At 32.2% G+C, this 16567-nt stretch overlaps 2 protein-coding genes and 1 long non-coding RNA gene across 4 annotated transcripts; 1 reads left to right on the top strand and 2 right to left on the bottom strand.

Moving 5' to 3' along the window:
- Positions 1-5542: 5542 nt before the first annotated feature.
- Positions 5543-13332, top strand: LOC111212400 (beta-galactosidase 4). The gene is made up of 18 exons (XM_022713943.2): positions 5543-5909; positions 9447-9542; positions 9626-9738; positions 9817-9883; positions 9978-10070; positions 10196-10339; positions 10562-10650; positions 10801-10906; positions 10996-11080; positions 11158-11276; positions 11351-11512; positions 11596-11771; positions 11853-11962; positions 12059-12168; positions 12251-12361; positions 12462-12566; positions 12646-12851; positions 12942-13332. The coding sequence occupies exons 1-18, from the start codon at positions 5736-5738 to the stop codon at positions 13042-13044; spliced, it is 2169 nt and encodes a 722-aa protein (XP_022569664.2). The 5' UTR covers positions 5543-5735; the 3' UTR covers positions 13045-13332.
- LOC125599875 lies at positions 7898-9368 on the bottom strand. Of its 2 annotated transcripts, none has more exons than XR_007333520.1 (2): positions 8744-9368; positions 7898-8466 (listed from the first exon to the last, which is right to left on the bottom strand). It is a non-coding gene; the product is annotated as an uncharacterized LOC125599875 (long non-coding RNA). The 2 variants fall into 2 exon arrangements; XR_007333519.1 differs by having other exon boundaries at positions 7898-8297.
- A 706-nt stretch (positions 13333-14038) lies between the features above and the next one.
- On the bottom strand, positions 14039-15859 carry BNAANNG30550D. The gene has a single exon (XM_013877436.3). The coding sequence runs from the start codon at positions 14801-14803 to the stop codon at positions 14324-14326; it is 480 nt and encodes a 159-aa protein (XP_013732890.1). The 5' UTR covers positions 14804-15859; the 3' UTR covers positions 14039-14323.
- Positions 15860-16567: the final 708 nt, after the last annotated feature.

Raw genomic sequence — 16567 nt, 5'->3', positions numbered from 1 at the left:
CCACAAAGACGGGCTACGCGTTGGCAAAACTGAACGTGACAGGCAATCAAGATGGCTTTGATTGGAAGAAGTATGTCTGGAACGTTGCCTGCTCTCCTAAGATCAGACACTTTCTCTGGAAGCTGAAACACAAGGCGGTTGCTGTAGGAGATTCACTTACTAAGCGTGGAATGCAAGTCGACGGTAAATGTAAAAGGTGTGGCGAAGGTGAATCGGTTATTCATGTCATGTTCCTGTGCCCTTTTGCAAGAAAAGTTTGGGAGAGTTGTCCATCTTTCCTCATCCCAAGCTCATCGTTGGTTCAGACAATAGAAGATCTCCTAAAGGCTTGCTCCCGTATGATAAACCTTCCGCCTACAGGTCTGAGTGTTCCCCTCTATCCTTGGATCATGTGGGCCCTCTGGACTTGTAGAAATCAGTTGTGTTTTGAAGATAAGTCTTTCTCGGAATCAGAGGTCCTTACTAAAGCCATTAAGAGTGCACGTGAATGGCAAATTGCTAAGGCCGTCAAAACCTCCTCTGCTTCATCTAAAGACTTGCCGATCAAGACTTCTCAGGCTCAAATGCAGGTAATGGAAACGGCTTTCTCCTGCTACTCGGATGCTGCTTGGAATAGTAAGACTTGTGCGGGAGGATTGGGCTGGATCTGCTACAAACCGGATGGAACTATGATGTTCAAAGGCGCGACGGCCCAACCAGTCATTGCCTCGGCCTTGGTTGCTGAAGCTTTGGCTTTGAAAGCAGCTTTTGAAGCAGCGATTTCATATGGTGTGAAAGACTTGGTCTGTTTCTCAGACAATAAAAGTCTAATCAACTTGATTACAGGAAACACGTCTGTGATCTCTCTCCATGGAATCCTTCATGACATTGGTGTTCTGCGCCAATCTGTTTCCTCTATCTGTTTTAAATCACTACCACATCCAAGGAAGGCAGCAGGCGCGCAAATTACCCAATCCTGACACGGGGAGGTAGTGACAATAATGATAACTCAATATTTGACCTTATTTCCTTTTTATACTATTTAGGGGACATTATATTTAAATCACTTATTATAAAATTCTATACATATCCGAAAAGAAGCATATATATATATATATATATATATATAATTATCCATATGGTGAGTCACATTAATCAGCATGCATTTGTCTCATTTAGTATATATGGCTTCAGTATAAACGAGTTAACGAGATCATCTTCTTATTCAAAACTGATCACTTAGAATCTTATCATTTCAACATACACGCATAATATATGCTTTACGTGAAATGATAATTATTTATTTCAAAATATTCTTCATTTTAAAGCAAAAGAAAAGTATTACAGTGCCTAATTAAAGCAGTATTTATGTTTATAAATATTCAGAAGTGATAATTAATTACCAATTGTAAATTATAAGATACTACACACACTCTCGAAGTTCAAAGTTAAGTTCAACATGTAACTTTTTACCTTTCTATTTTTTTGCCAACCTTTCTAGTTTAAATTAACACCAATACTTGACGCTAGCTCTGCTAATTCTATAAAAACGTTTTTTTTTTAGTAAACAAGAAAAAAATGATTTATCGTTGAACAAGATACGACTCAAACCTAACAACGCTAAAACAATTGACATTTCTCTTACAACTATATATTAACATATAATAATTTACGAGAGTGTTTCTCTCACGGAAATATGGTGAATAACTTTTTTTTTTTTTTGAAACACAGTGAATAACTATATAAAATGTGATTAAGACGTATAAGTCTAGCCTAAATATTGGAAAATGAGAGCCAACTTTTATGTCCTTTCACAAAAATAATTAAATCTATTAGTTGGTGATCGAAGTTGTTACGTAACTATCGTTTTCTTTTAATATTTTGTAACTTTTTGAGTTTTGTAGATAAACATCAAAATTCATTCGTTAGAAAGACATGATTTGGTGGTTGATTAAGACATCGAAATGAATATTCGATAACACAAATTGTAAGTGATCAAAAAAAAGATATAAGTATAACATTCAGTTCTTCTCACGGTGAAATTGAATATAGACCTATTCACTTGAGGCCGTCCATTATACATCGGACTATCGGAGTATTTATCTATTTTGTGTCCAATATAATAGGAAGGATAAAATAGTCGGGACCCACTTGCGACCACTAGGAAAAAACAATTGCGTGACGTGGCTAACTAGTATACTTGGCGGAATGAAAGACAAATATCTGTTAGTAATGAATGTGGAAGGAATCAGACAGGCTTCAAAAGTTATCTAGTAGGTTTGCTTTGGTTTATCATTCCGAATCCTAACTGTGATTATGTCGGTCCCATTTTAATCTGACGGAGTTATTGGATAGATAGGTGTATAAAATCTGTAATTTATGCTTGTGGAAGTAAAAAAAAAAAAAAAAGAAGTAAAAAGATAGAAAATCTTGTGGCTGTGTTTTGAAACTTAACCTAGACGTTGATCCGGACAATTTAACGGACACTGAATTATTAGGTCAACTCCGGATAAACGATAAATTAATAAATAAATTAATTTTGTTATATAATAATATATTAATTACTGAAAAAATAATAAATATGTAACTGTGTTTTTTTTTGTTTTTTTTCATTTCACATACAAATATAAAAAAAATAAACTATTTAACAATTTTTGTGACAAATTAAGAGCTATTACATATAATAAAAATATATATATCCAGATTTAAATTTTGTAAGTATTTAAATGTCTAATCTAAATTATAAAATTAAACTTTAAATCCAAAATAAAACATAAAATTGTGATAGAATATCGATAACAAAAATAAATTAATGTCAATTCGTAGCAACTAGCTAATTTTGTTAATAAATTCAAAATCCAAAAGAATCATATGATCTTTTTATTTTTTTAAACTAAAAACTTAACTTATTAATTAGAATACATAACATATTCTAATAAAAACACTAAAAATCTAAAATAATAATAATTAAAATTATGTACTGGTTTAACCAGTAGTTCAACCGGTAGTCTGATTTCATATTTTAACAGGTTTTTTATAAGTTTTACGGGATTTTTAAATAATGATTTTCTCCAATATTTAAATAACCGGTAGCCGGGTCCATGTCGGGTTTGAAAGCATTGCCCACCGGTGACGAGATTCCAGACCGCCATCTCAATTATCATAAAGTAACAAAAGAGTCAACCAATTCTGATTACTAATTTCATTTTAGCTATCTGCATAGAAAAATCCGAGATACATGACTTAACATTATCAGAATTAGTTTAATTGAAAAGCAGGTAATAACTTAGTTTATAAGCCACTTGTAACTATGAATATTTTTCTATTATATTCGTTCCAATAACTCCAAAATCTTTTTTAAGATACTGGAAATATTAAAAGTAGAAAATGACGGATAAATAATAGAATTGTAGTAAGTTTATGTGTATGAATTAGAGGTATAACTTCTACAAATTAGCATTTTGTGTTATTTTTTCCTTTTATCCCATTTAAATTTAGAGCGATTTTCATAAATAGACAATTTTTAAGTTTTAGTCACAAAAATATATCACAAAGAGGAAAATGACAAAAAAGTTTCATTTAATAGGTAAAATAACACTAATACCCTAGATATATAAAAAAAATAAAAAAATTATAAAAAATAGTAAAAAAAAAATTATAGTTTCAGATTATATGTTTTCAAATTCGAACTTTTTTATAATTTTTTTTTAAATTTTTTTTAAATTTTTTTAAAAAAAAATTTTGTAATTAGAAAATATTTTTTGAAACTATTTTTAAATTTTTTTTTTCAAATTGTATATATTTATTTTCTATTTTATAAAATTTTAAATCTCAAACTCAAATCTCCACCCCTTAACTCTAAACCCTAAGGTTTGAATTATTTAACTCTAGTGGTATAAGTGTATATTTACCTATTTAATTAAATATTTTGATCATTTTGATTCTTAGATTCTATATTTGTGATATAAATTTTTTTGGTGCTATCCTAAAGTATTTTCCTTAAATTTATTAAAAATTATAAGAAAATGATAATAAAACGTCATAGACAAAGAAATGTGTTTGTCTATATTCAGCTCAAATATTATATATCTGCAAATAAAATTTATTTCGTCTAAATGATATTTATCCTGCAAACTAATCTAAAAAGAATATTGTTTTTTTTTTGGTAAATTTCGGGTTAATCTAAAGATAAATTTATGACTAAAACCAAAATGAGCTAAAATTATACTCCTTCAGAATTTAAAATAATGATGTTTTGGATTTTGTAAGATTGTCGTTTTATTTTTAATTATTTCACTTTACTTTAAAACTAAAACAGAAGTTAAATTTAAAAATACGAATGGTATAACTTTATTGGAAAGAAAATAAAATTTAAAAACATAACCAAAGAACAATAGATACAAGTGAGTGTTTAATTTTTACTAATATGTATGCAAATGCTAAAACATTAATTTTTCAAATACATAGAGTATATATTAAATTAGAATTTTCTATTTATTTTATTCTTTACAAAAAGAGACCCAAACCAAAATCAAATCCAAATTTTTAGTACAAATAGTAAAATTTATTAGAGGTATGTAATTATAGTCTTCTAGATATATCGTGTAGCGAGAGATATGCAAATTAGATCCGCATGTCTTTCTGATTTTCTAGGCCAAGTGCCGTGGAAGGTAGAGCTTTAACTACGCCATGAATGCGGCAACTTGGCTCGACTTACTTTCTCAAGACGAAACCAAAGAGCAAATACAGTATGTAGAAAAAAATTATCACATTATTACTTTCTTGCATTACGAAGAAAAGCAACACTTTAACCTATATGTATGATACACAATTGCTTTTTGCTTACAAAGAAAAAGAAACACCGTTTTGTACTCTTCCAAACTTTTTATATTAATTAGATGGTTGATAATACATTGAAAAGCGTAAATCATACCTTCCAAAAAGGATTGAATAATCTATAGCAGTATAGCACAACAAAACCAATGTTTTGTACCACAATGTTTTTTGATTATAACGATTTTTTCTGTTGACAATATGTATACAATATATGTTAATATAATTCATGGCTATCTTTTCAATTAAGAGTATTTTTTATTTATTTTCGTAGTAAATATATAATTTCCCAAGCTTTATTATTCAAAAAGTAATTACTGACCATCATTTCTAGCTTATTTTAATTTCAGAAGTAAGAATTCAATAGAGAAGTCAATTTTAATTAATTTTATTGTACTTTGACGAAATTATTACCCTTGATTCTTTCTTTTACAATTTTTAATTTGCAAGCTTTATCATCAAAATTATTTGTTTAAGCATATTTTTTTATCCATAATTCATAATTAAAAACAAATTCATTTCACATAAATTATTTATTACTCCATAAAACATTCGATTTTTATAACTTTGGAAATTACTGTTTTCAGGAAACAGATTTACAAATATCCGCCAGTCCCCTATTATATTAGGGTTGAGCTACGTGGTCAATAATTTTTAAAAAAAAAAAGAAGTAAAATTACATGTTGTGTGACATTTCAAAGCCACCCGCACAAAACAGAGAGATTAGACAGACTCAGAATAATTTATATCTTTAACAGAGAAAAGATTACTCTCCAGTCTCCATAAGCTATACATACAGCATCTTATATGTATCACCATCTCTGCCTCTCACCTTATTATATATATTACTCCAAAACAATATCCAAACCCAAAAACCACATCTTAACAGAATTTTCTTTTATTTGTCTGGGAAATCAAAAGAAATGGGGTCGAATTTTAGAGATAAAGCCTGGATTTTTGTGGCGATTCTTTGTTATTCATCATTGATTTGTTCAGTAAAAGCAACAGTCTCTTATGATCGTAAAGCTGTGATCATCAATGGACAAAGACGAATTCTTCTCTCAGGTTCCATCCACTATCCACGAAGCACCCCTGAGGTAATAATCTTTATTCATTTTAATCCAATGTTTCTTTTGCAGAATCTAAATGTGGGTTTTTAACCTCTCAATGGAATTTTGTAACTTCTGATTTAAGTTTCCTTCCTTCTCTCTGTTTTCTGAAATTGATTGGCTTAGTTTCACTTTGTGTGGGTTTTTCTCAAAGCTTTTTACTTCAAATGCTTATTATCTACACTAGAGATTTTGTCCGGGCTACGCCCGGATTTATTCAAATAATATTGTATTAAATATCTATATACAATATATTACTGATATGTTATAAAAATATAAAGAGTAAATTGAGTTAGAAATGAGTAAAACTTACAATATTTTTACTATCTAAACTATGTATGAAATGGTGAACAAATATGAAATGAATAAAGAATTTAATAAATCGTAGTTATTATCCAAAATATATTTTTATACATATTTAGGTTAATAAGAAAATATATTATTAATCTCCAAATCACATGTTTCTTTGTTATGTTTTATTTATAGTTATATCATATTTATGTTTTTATATGTAATTTAGTCTTTTATAATACATTTTCATACAATTAGAATTTATTTTTCATAATTATAATAAGTCAAGCTAATTTAAATACTCACTGATTTAAATTAAACAACTTTTAAAAATGGTGTATGTGTTAAATACACTGAAAATTCTATGAAATATTATTATTACTATATGTTTTGTCAGCATTTATTATTACTATATTATATGCCAGCAATTATTATTACTATATGTTTTTATATGTAATTTAATCTTTCATAATATATTTTCTTACTACTGTAATTTATTTTTTACAATTATAATAAGTAAAGCTAATTTAAATACTCATTGCTTTAAATTAAACAACTTTTAAAACTGGGGTATGTGTTAAATACACTGAAAATTATATGAAATATTATTATTACTGTATGTTTTGTCAGAAATTATTATTACTTTAAAACACTTTAAAACTTAGTTATTAATGCATAGTTTTTGTAACTTTATATCTCATATATTTCTAAACAATGAGACTTTAAAAATACAATTGATATTTTTAAATTCACTATTTTCATTATTAGTAGACAAAATAATACATTGGAAGTATAAAAATATATCTTTTTGAAAGAAAATATTTTTCAAGAACATATATTTTGAAACAGATAGAGTATTATTCATCAGAAGTGGTTACGGATTCTACTTAGTGTAGCATTAAGGAAGAACATTATGGAATCTTGTTGAGCAATAAATAATATCAATACCTGATGTCAAAATAAAAATAAGCATATAACCTGTTAAAACAAACTATCTGAAGGCATTGGCTTTGTTAAATCAGGCGTGGATTTGTGTTGCTGCAGACTTAAATTGTTGATTAACCCTTGAGTTTGAGTTGAGCTGATTGGTATGGAATATTTATTTTCTGGTTTTATTTGAATGGTTAGCAAAAAAAGAGAACTGGTCGATTTTAATTTGTAAGTTGCTTATTTTAAGATTTAAGTTATTGGTGTTTTGATTGTGTTGGGTTTGTGATTTCTCTTTATGCAATAATAAAGTTAGTGTTAAGAAGTTTAATAAAGAAGGGAGATAACGTAGCTGTTATTGGTAGGCCATTGAAGGTTTTTCTATAGGAGAATAGACGATGATTGGTATGGTGCTAGTCCCACCAGTATCTAAGTAAATAATTGGTTACTGCGGGGTTTGTTTGTTTTTAATACTCTACTTCTGTGGTTATTCTCAATGTGGTTATTTAGCTATATCATGCACAAAGAAACAAATGTATATACCTTATAAATTTAGTGAAAAACTGTTATTTAAATGTCTGACTGAGCTACTCAAATGACCTCCTGAAATAAGGAGAAATAGAATTTTCCAAATGCCAGAAAAAATGAAAACATATTGGAGTTGTAGTCACCTATACAAAGGAACTGCAATTTCATATAAAAGCTAAATCTTGTTTCTGGGCATATGTTGTTATTCGGCCTTGCTTCATTTTTGGAGCTGTGGTTAAATCACCCGTTCAAACTTTAATAATTTAGATGACCAAAAAAAAATTCATCTCATACCTTTCCCTTAAATTTATCATAAAACAAACACTCATCTGACCAAACATATCGAGAGAAGTCTGGGACATACATTAACTATCTAAAATTGTTTCTAAATATAAAAGAACCTCAGGCTTAACTATGCTTAGAGAAAATGGCTGAAGGGAATTAAATATATGTCAAATATAAACCTGCAATCATGCCGTAGATTGCAAATCAAAACGCTTGCCAGGAAGTTCCTTCTACGACCTCAATATCTACTTCATTTAAGGCTTGACTTTGATTCCTCCTCCCATAACCGCTTGGTGGTGACAGAGTGTGGGTCCTTCTCCTCACCGGAGAGAAGCTTCAACCTCTCTATCAGTCAATCAACAAAATTGGGTCATAAAGTATGCCATGATTGTTTGTACTCAAAAAAATACATTAAGACACAACAAACGCAAGAGTTATTAGCATCAGCGTCTAAGAGACCTTCAAAGAAACATTCAAACTGGTCGAGAATCATAAGACTATGTTGCTCTGCAATCTGCCAAATCACATTAGTGAGGATCAATATATGAAACTATTTACTACAAATCATATGACAAATAACACTTTTCAAATTACTTACTACAAATCAGACGTAAATATATCACTTTTTCAAATCTTTTATTACAAAAACTTACAAAAGTGAGACAGATGGGATCCTAAATTACATGATTTCAAGCTTTGACAACGACAGATCTGGATGATTTAATACACAAAGCTGGATGATTAAATACACATAACCTCGGTGAAACTGGAATCATGAATATTGGACTTACTTGTTAATACGGAGCCGCGCAACCCAAACATCTAAAGACGAAGATCATCGAACGTGGTGTGATTAACCACAGCTGGGGAAGCGAGAGCATCGCTGGAAAACACTATTGGATGGAGTGGTAAACTGGTAATAACTTGCAGGGAGAAAAAAGTCGGAATGGGGGTGATGCGGAGGAGGCGGCCAAGACCAACCAAGGCGGAGATCGTCGAAGGTGGCATGAAGAACGGCTGACTGAGAAGAAACAGCAGTTGAGAAAATGAGATTTGAGATGTTCCAATCCTGGCTTGACGATCCAATATGTATAGCAACGACAGTGGTGGAGGTTTTGAAACGTTTGAGTTATTAAGGGTATCATTAAAGAGGAGAAGATGGAGAGGTAGCGATCTAGAAAATTAGGGTTCGAAGAAATGAGAAAGGGGAGGTCAGGTCGGCGAGGTTTCAGATATCTGTCTCTCAAAGTTGATGGGCTTTATGGCCCGATCGTATAACACGACACATTAAAAGAAAAAACGCAAAACCCAACATAGTCAATTTGTTGCTTACGTGGCAAAAGCTTATAATCTGATTGGTTAAATTTTTAATCTGACGTGGACATGCTATTTGCTCACTATATATTGCTTTTAGTATAGTATAGATAATCTATTAACTTTTTTCTTATTCTAAGCCATAAATGCATGATTCATTGAATGCTCTGTTTTGTATAGATGTGGCCTGGTCTGATACAGAAAGCCAAAGAAGGAGGCTTGGATGTTATAGAGACTTATGTTTTTTGGAATGGCCACGAACCTTCTCCTGGAAATGTAATTTAAGAAATATTCATAACTTAATTTTCTAGTCTCACAAGTCACATTCTTCTAATTTTTCTGTGTTATTTTTTGTTCAGTATTATTTTGGAGACAGGTACGATTTGGTTAAGTTCATCAAGTTGGTACACCAAGCTGGTCTCTATGTTAATCTCAGAATAGGCCCTTATGTATGTGCAGAATGGAATTTCGGGTAATATAGAATTACAATATTTTCTATAAATAATTCATTGGTTATCTTAATTTTAAACTAATTTTAATGGTTTTATAGAGGATTTCCGGTTTGGCTCAAATTTGTTCCCGGTATGGCTTTTAGGACGGATAACGAACCCTTCAAGGTTCAAATTTAACCAACTACTTTTCTCTCATGCACTAACAATATTTATTCTTCTTATTTGATGATTAGTGCTAACTTTAAATTAAATTGTAAAGGCTGCCATGAAGAAATTCACTGAAAAGATTGTATGGATGATGAAAGCAGAAAAGTTGTTTCAAACTCAAGGAGGACCCATCATTCTAGCACAGGTTTGTTTCATACATTTGTTGTTGTTGTTGTTACAATAAAATACCATCATAAACTACTGATTAAACATGGAGGGCTCAAACTAAAATATTTTCTTAATTATTGTGTAAAATGATTTTTTTGACAGATTGAGAATGAGTATGGACCAGTGGAATGGGAAATTGGAGCACCAGGAAAGGCTTACACGAAATGGGTAGCTCAAATGGCATTAGGACTCTCAACAGGTGTTCCATGGATTATGTGCAAGCAAGAGGATGCTCCTTCTCCTATTGTATGTTCTTTCCTTTTCTTTCTTTCTAATTATAGATATCTTTTCAATAAAGTAGTTTGGCTTTGTTAGGGGAAAAAAACTGAATTTTCCTACTTCTCTAGTGTTTTAACTAATCTTTTGGTTTGGTTATGTGGGATTGAACTAGAAGAATATGAACGAAGCTTCCCCGATTTATGATGATTTTCTCTCTCTCTCTCTCTTTTTTTCTTATGCAAATTATAGATAGACACATGCAATGGTTATTACTGCGAAAATTTCAAACCTAACTCAAACAACAAGCCGAAGATGTGGACAGAGAATTGGACTGGTTGGTAAGTCACAACATCAATATATATATATGCCCAGAAAATAAAATAAAAATCCTTTTTCCAGTTTTATACAAATTGTAGATTTTAAGATAACATTTTTTTTAGCTTTAAAACAACTAACACAATATATGAACTCTGTAAACTAAATATCAGGTATACAGAGTTTGGAGGGGCTGTACCGTATAGACCAGTCGAAGATATTGCATACTCAGTTGCAAGATTCATACAAAACGGAGGTTCCTTCGTCAATTATTATATGGTAATAAAATCAAAACAGAGTTACAAATGAATGCACATCAATCTTTTGTTCTTCCGCTCAATCTTTGTGTATATACATTTTTTATGTAGTATCATGGAGGGACGAATTTTGACAGAACAGCTGGTGAGTTCATGGCCTCAAGCTATGACTACGACGCTCCTCTTGATGAATACGGTAATAACTAAAACCCATAAACACAATTAAATCACCCTAAATGATCAGCTAAATCTGATTATGTTTACTTCTAAAAGGCTTAACAAGAGAGCCAAAGTACAGTCACTTGAAAGCATTGCATAAAGTCATCAAGCTCAGCGAGCCAGCCTTGGTTTCTGCTGATGCAACCGTCACATATCTTGGAGCTAAACAAGAGGTACAAGATCAAATCATTTTTTTTTTGTAACTTGTGGTTATGCTATACTGATCATTTTAATGTTGTTTTTTCAGGCTCATGTGTTCTGGTCTAAATCATCTTGTGCTGCGTTTTTATCGAACAATGATGCGAACTCTGCAGCGAGAGTTATGTTCCGTGGATTCCCATATGACTTGCCTCCTTGGTCAGTCAGTATTTTACCTGATTGCAAAACAGAATATTACAACACAGCAAAGGTAATAAAATAAATCTTATTTTTCAATAAAAAGGTTATTTAATTTACCTTCTCTAGATTGAATTGAACTTTGTGTTTAAACAGGTTAATGCACCAAGAATACACAGGACTATGGTTCCAACTGGTACAAGATTCTCCTGGGAATCATTCAATGAAGCAACTCCTTCTGCGAATGAACGTGATACGTTTGCAAGAAACGGGCTTGTGGAACAAATAAGCATGACTTGGGACAAGTCTGACTATTTCTGGTATCTAACAGAGTAAGTATATAAACTTTGAAACACTCTTGACTTGTCTCAATCCACAAACAAACTCATGGTTCGTTTGGTTGTGGCTATCAGCATTACAATTGGTGCTGGTGAGAGATTTTTAAAGACTGGTGATTATCCTCTTCTCACCATTTGGTCAGCTGGACATGCTCTTCATGTGTTTGTCAACGGCCAGCTTGCAGGTAAATATAAGAGAAACAAATGGAAGCTTCTACTGTCTCATCTTTTCTAGTCTAGTCTTGTAACTTGACAACGTTGTTGGCACTTATCTGTTTCAGGAAGTGCGTATGGAGGACTTTCTCACCCTAAACTAACCTTTAGCCAGAAGATCAAACTACACGCAGGTGTCAACAAGCTTGCTCTGTTGAGTGTTGCAGTTGGTCTTCCGGTTAGTTCCTCATGGGATACTCTATCTCTCTTAAAAGATATAGTTAGGTTTCTGAGATTTGTGGTTGTTGGTTTGGTTGTAGAATGTTGGTCAACACTTTGAGACGTGGAACAAAGGTGTTCTTGGACCGGTCACGCTGAAGGGAGTAAACTCGGGAACATGGGACATGTCGAAATGGAGATGGTCCTATAAGGTCTCCTCCTTGAACTTCATAGCCAAATCTAAGTTCTGTGTTTTATAGTAATAACAACAAACCGATCATAACAATGTTGTTTAAATGTGTTTTGAAACAGATTGGTGTGAAGGGTGAAGCTATGAGTCTTCATACAGACAGTTCCTCTGTGAGTTGGAATCAAGGATCATACGTGGTCAAGAAGCAACCATTGACCTGGTACAAGGTAAGAGTAAATACAAACAAAACTAGTTTTAATACGATGCAGAAAAAAACTGAAAAACTTTTTATCTTTTCATTGCAAGTCTACTTTTGCCGCACCAGGAGGAAACGAACCATTGGCCATAGACATGAACACAATGGGGAAAGGTCATGTTTGGATAAACGGTAGAAACATTGGACGTCACTGGCCTGCTTATAAAGCTCAAGGAAACTGTGGACGTTGCAACTACGCTGGAACATTCGACGCAAAGAAATGCTTGAGTAATTGTGGTGAAGCTTCTCAACGATGGTGAGTGAAGCCAAAAAGCTTCTTTGTATTTCCATCTATTTAGTACATATCTTGATTCATAGAGAGTCCCCTCTCTGTCTTTTCTTGCAGGTACCATGTACCTCGTTCATGGCTCAAGTCTCAGAACCTTATAGTTGTGTTTGAAGAGTGGGGTGGTGATCCTAGTGGAATCTCGCTGGTCAAAAGAACATGAAAGCTTTCTTCTGGTTGATCCTGAGTTTTTATGACAGAAGAAAGCTTGTTTCATTGTTTGTTTCTCTGGCTCTGCTTTGAAGATAGAGACAGAGCTGGACAACAACAATAATTGAATTGTGCAGTTACTGTTACTACAACATATTATACACAACATGTACATTACTGATTATAATAATCCAAATAAAATAATAATACCAGTGAGGTTTGTATATTTGTTAGGCTTTCCCGCCAGTGTAAACGCGGATTAAATAAAGTTACTGGGCCTTCATACAGGCCCAATTAAATAGATCCGTATCTTATCAATCACTACTTCTATACTATTAAAGCAAAGATCCTATTGTCATAATTACCTTAGGGGCATGTTTCCTTCACTAACATTGCATGTTTCATTAAGGGCAATTAAGTAATATTAATAACAAATCTATATTGGGTCATTATTTTTGGATCCAGCCCAAATCAAATCTCTCTTGGACCATTTGGGCCTATTAAAAAATCAGATTCAATTCTCACTTTTTTTTTTCCTTTGGGCCATTGAGTCCAAGTTAAAATAATTTTTTTCAACTATTCTTAATTATTATTTTTTTCTTTTCTTAATATAATTTAAGCATTCATAAAAATAATTGAATTTTTTTATTGAAAATTATAAATCTTTATTAAAAGTATATAATTTTTTAATTAAAATATTAACCCCATAATAAAATTAATTTATCAGAGTTATACCAACTTAATTCATTAAAAAAAAAAAATTTTAATTTTTTAAACATAAATAGTCATTTAAAATGAAATACGATAAATAAAGATAAAATTTTAAGTCTTTTATAAAATAAAACACAAATATATGAAAATGTGACATTTACTAAATATTTGTCAATTGAAAAAAAAAAAACAAAAATAAATCCGCGCTTTGAAAGCGCGGGTCAAAATCTAGTTAGACGATTATAATGATAACAACCAAATATAGAGATTCGTTCGTAATTAAAGCATTCAGTTACTTTAACGGGGGATTTAATACTTGCAAAATTTACATAATAGCTCTCTGAAGCTAAAACCATATACTCATTAGTACCGTCATGTGACATGGTTTCGCATAATGGTCAACATTAAATTACGCAGCTACTCTACTCCTTAGTCCTTACTACCATTTACTGATTTTTTCCTTTTTCTGCTCCTATTAACAACCAGCGCGAAGATCATTTTCACTTAGCTACAGTCCATTGAATTGACCAAAATACCCCCGGCCTCTTGGAAAGCTTTCTCCGCAAGACGACACACATTGGTCAAACACTGTCTTCACCTAGAAACCTCGCCAGCAAATCGTCGTCCCACTCGCACTCACTCGCTCCTACATTGTTTGCACCCCACGCTCCGCCTTTTTCACCGTTGAAACCAAGGCAGCAACCTGCGAACAGTCCGCTCGCGTCGACGCTCGCCATGGCGGAAGCGTCGCTGTCTGAAAACGACGGACCGCAGCTCTCCTCGTTCACGTTGATCGTGATGTAGCCGGAAGATGACTGGACAGCCACCGGAATCTCGTACGGATCGTCGATGAACCTCACTCTGAAACTCGCTTCGCCGGGAAAGTTAGTTCCCTCGGTGTTCGTCGTCGTCGGTGAAGAAGACTCGACGAGCTGCATGATTTCGTCCGGGGTATACTCGTCCTCGTTATCGTCTCCTCCGGAGATTATCACCGGCGTCGGCATTTCCATCTTCGCCGTGTCTCTTCCGCTCTCGTATTCTGTCTTCCGCGGTTCGTCCATTTCTCTCTTGGTTGAACTCTGACGAGAGAGAGAGAGAAGACAAGACAGTCCGCTTTTGTAACTTTTGTTGTGATCTTCTTCTTGCACATTTAAATACACAAATATAAATATAATCTTTTATGATAATATCCATTAATACAGTGATTAGGTTTGTAATGAGTATGAAATTATGTCTGTAATCAAATCAATTATTAGATGTCTGTGGCAAGTATAAACGTTTTTTTTGTTGGAATATGTTTCACGTTTGTCGTTTTGATAATAGTTGTTTTTTTTGTTAGTTAACATAACCAAATCAAAACACATGTTGATTGTCGTTTGGATAGAAGTCGTAAAGAAATAATTATAAATAGTTTTTTTTTTGTTTGCTGCTAAATAACCATCTCATAATTCATACTATTTGATATTATCTATAATTTGTAAGAGAAAATAAATTCCAGAAAAGGTGTGGAAAAGTTAATGAGGAGATACCAAATTTAGGAAGGTGGTCGGTGAGTAATTTTTTTAAAAACTGGACTTTTCTTTGATAAGTCCAAAGTGGGTAGATTTTTCTTTAATGTCACCCACCATATAGAAGAAAAATGAAAATAAAGTCGAGAAAACTAGTGATGTGAAAAGACGTTAACAGGCATTTGAATTGATGTTGAAACATACAGGGACGTGCCATCTGTTTGGTCAGTGTGTGGAGAGAGATTCAGACCTTTCTTCTCTCGCTATCTCTTCCCAATTATTATACCCTTGTCGATATAATTCATTTAACATAAACTAAATACAAATATGTCATGCTTTTATATCATATGATTCCAGTGGCCATACGAAGTTTACAAATCATAATATGAATGGCTTCATGAGCCTCAGAATCGAATATAGACTGTCGAACGGGTCTGTACCGGAGATGTAAAGGAAGGTGCGATGCCTTTTGCAGGTAAAGTGATATGTACACTCAAATAGTCTCTTGTTTCTTGTAAGATACAAATATCTTTCAACCAAAAATTGAACCGGGACTGATCTATTCCGATTGTTGCTTAACCGGTCTCCAGAAGCACTAAGTGTTGCTTGTCTCACAAGATACCTTTCTTTTCTTACCTTAGAAGGCAATCAAAAACTTGAATGTTCTGTAACCGGCAGAAGACCGCTCAACGCGAACCAGATAGTATGACTGATGAGTTATCAGGGTTCGTCTCTTCAGTAACTCAAATGGTGTGTTTTTCTTTAGTTGAATACGTCCTTAGAGATTCCATGTCAAATGTTTTTTTTTTGAAGATAGTTTGATAACGTTGTTCATGTTGATGAAGACCTTATTTTTCAAAGCAATGCTGGAGTAAAAGATTTGGAGGTTGTATAAATAAAATAAGAGTGACTCTAAATACCATACTAAAAATATGTTTTTCATATTATTTTTTTTATTTATTTTTTCATTTATTCAATTATGATAAAGATAAACGTACACAATTAAAAACAATCATATGAAATGCAAAACGTTGAGAAAAATAGACCACTTAAATAAAAGATGATATACAGTACTTGTGAAAATACATCAAGTTTATTAACTTTAGAGGCTTACACAAATGTAACTGATGACATGTGAAACAAGGGAGAAAACTCTTAATTTTTAATTCTATGTAAAATAAAATATAATTAAGATTACGGAAAAAATTCCATGTTGTTATCCAATCAAAAAATTTCATCGTTTTTGCACTCTGACTATGTATGTTCACATTATCCGTATAATAAGTAAATTTGAAGTTAAAGAAAAAAAATTACAAT

Source organism: Brassica napus, chromosome A3 (assembly GCF_020379485.1).
Source record: "Brassica napus cultivar Da-Ae chromosome A3, Da-Ae, whole genome shotgun sequence".
NCBI lineage: Eukaryota > Viridiplantae > Streptophyta > Magnoliopsida > Brassicales > Brassicaceae > Brassica > Brassica napus.
Note: the sequence above shows the minus strand (reverse complement) of the source record. Positions and strands in the feature narration are given on the sequence as shown.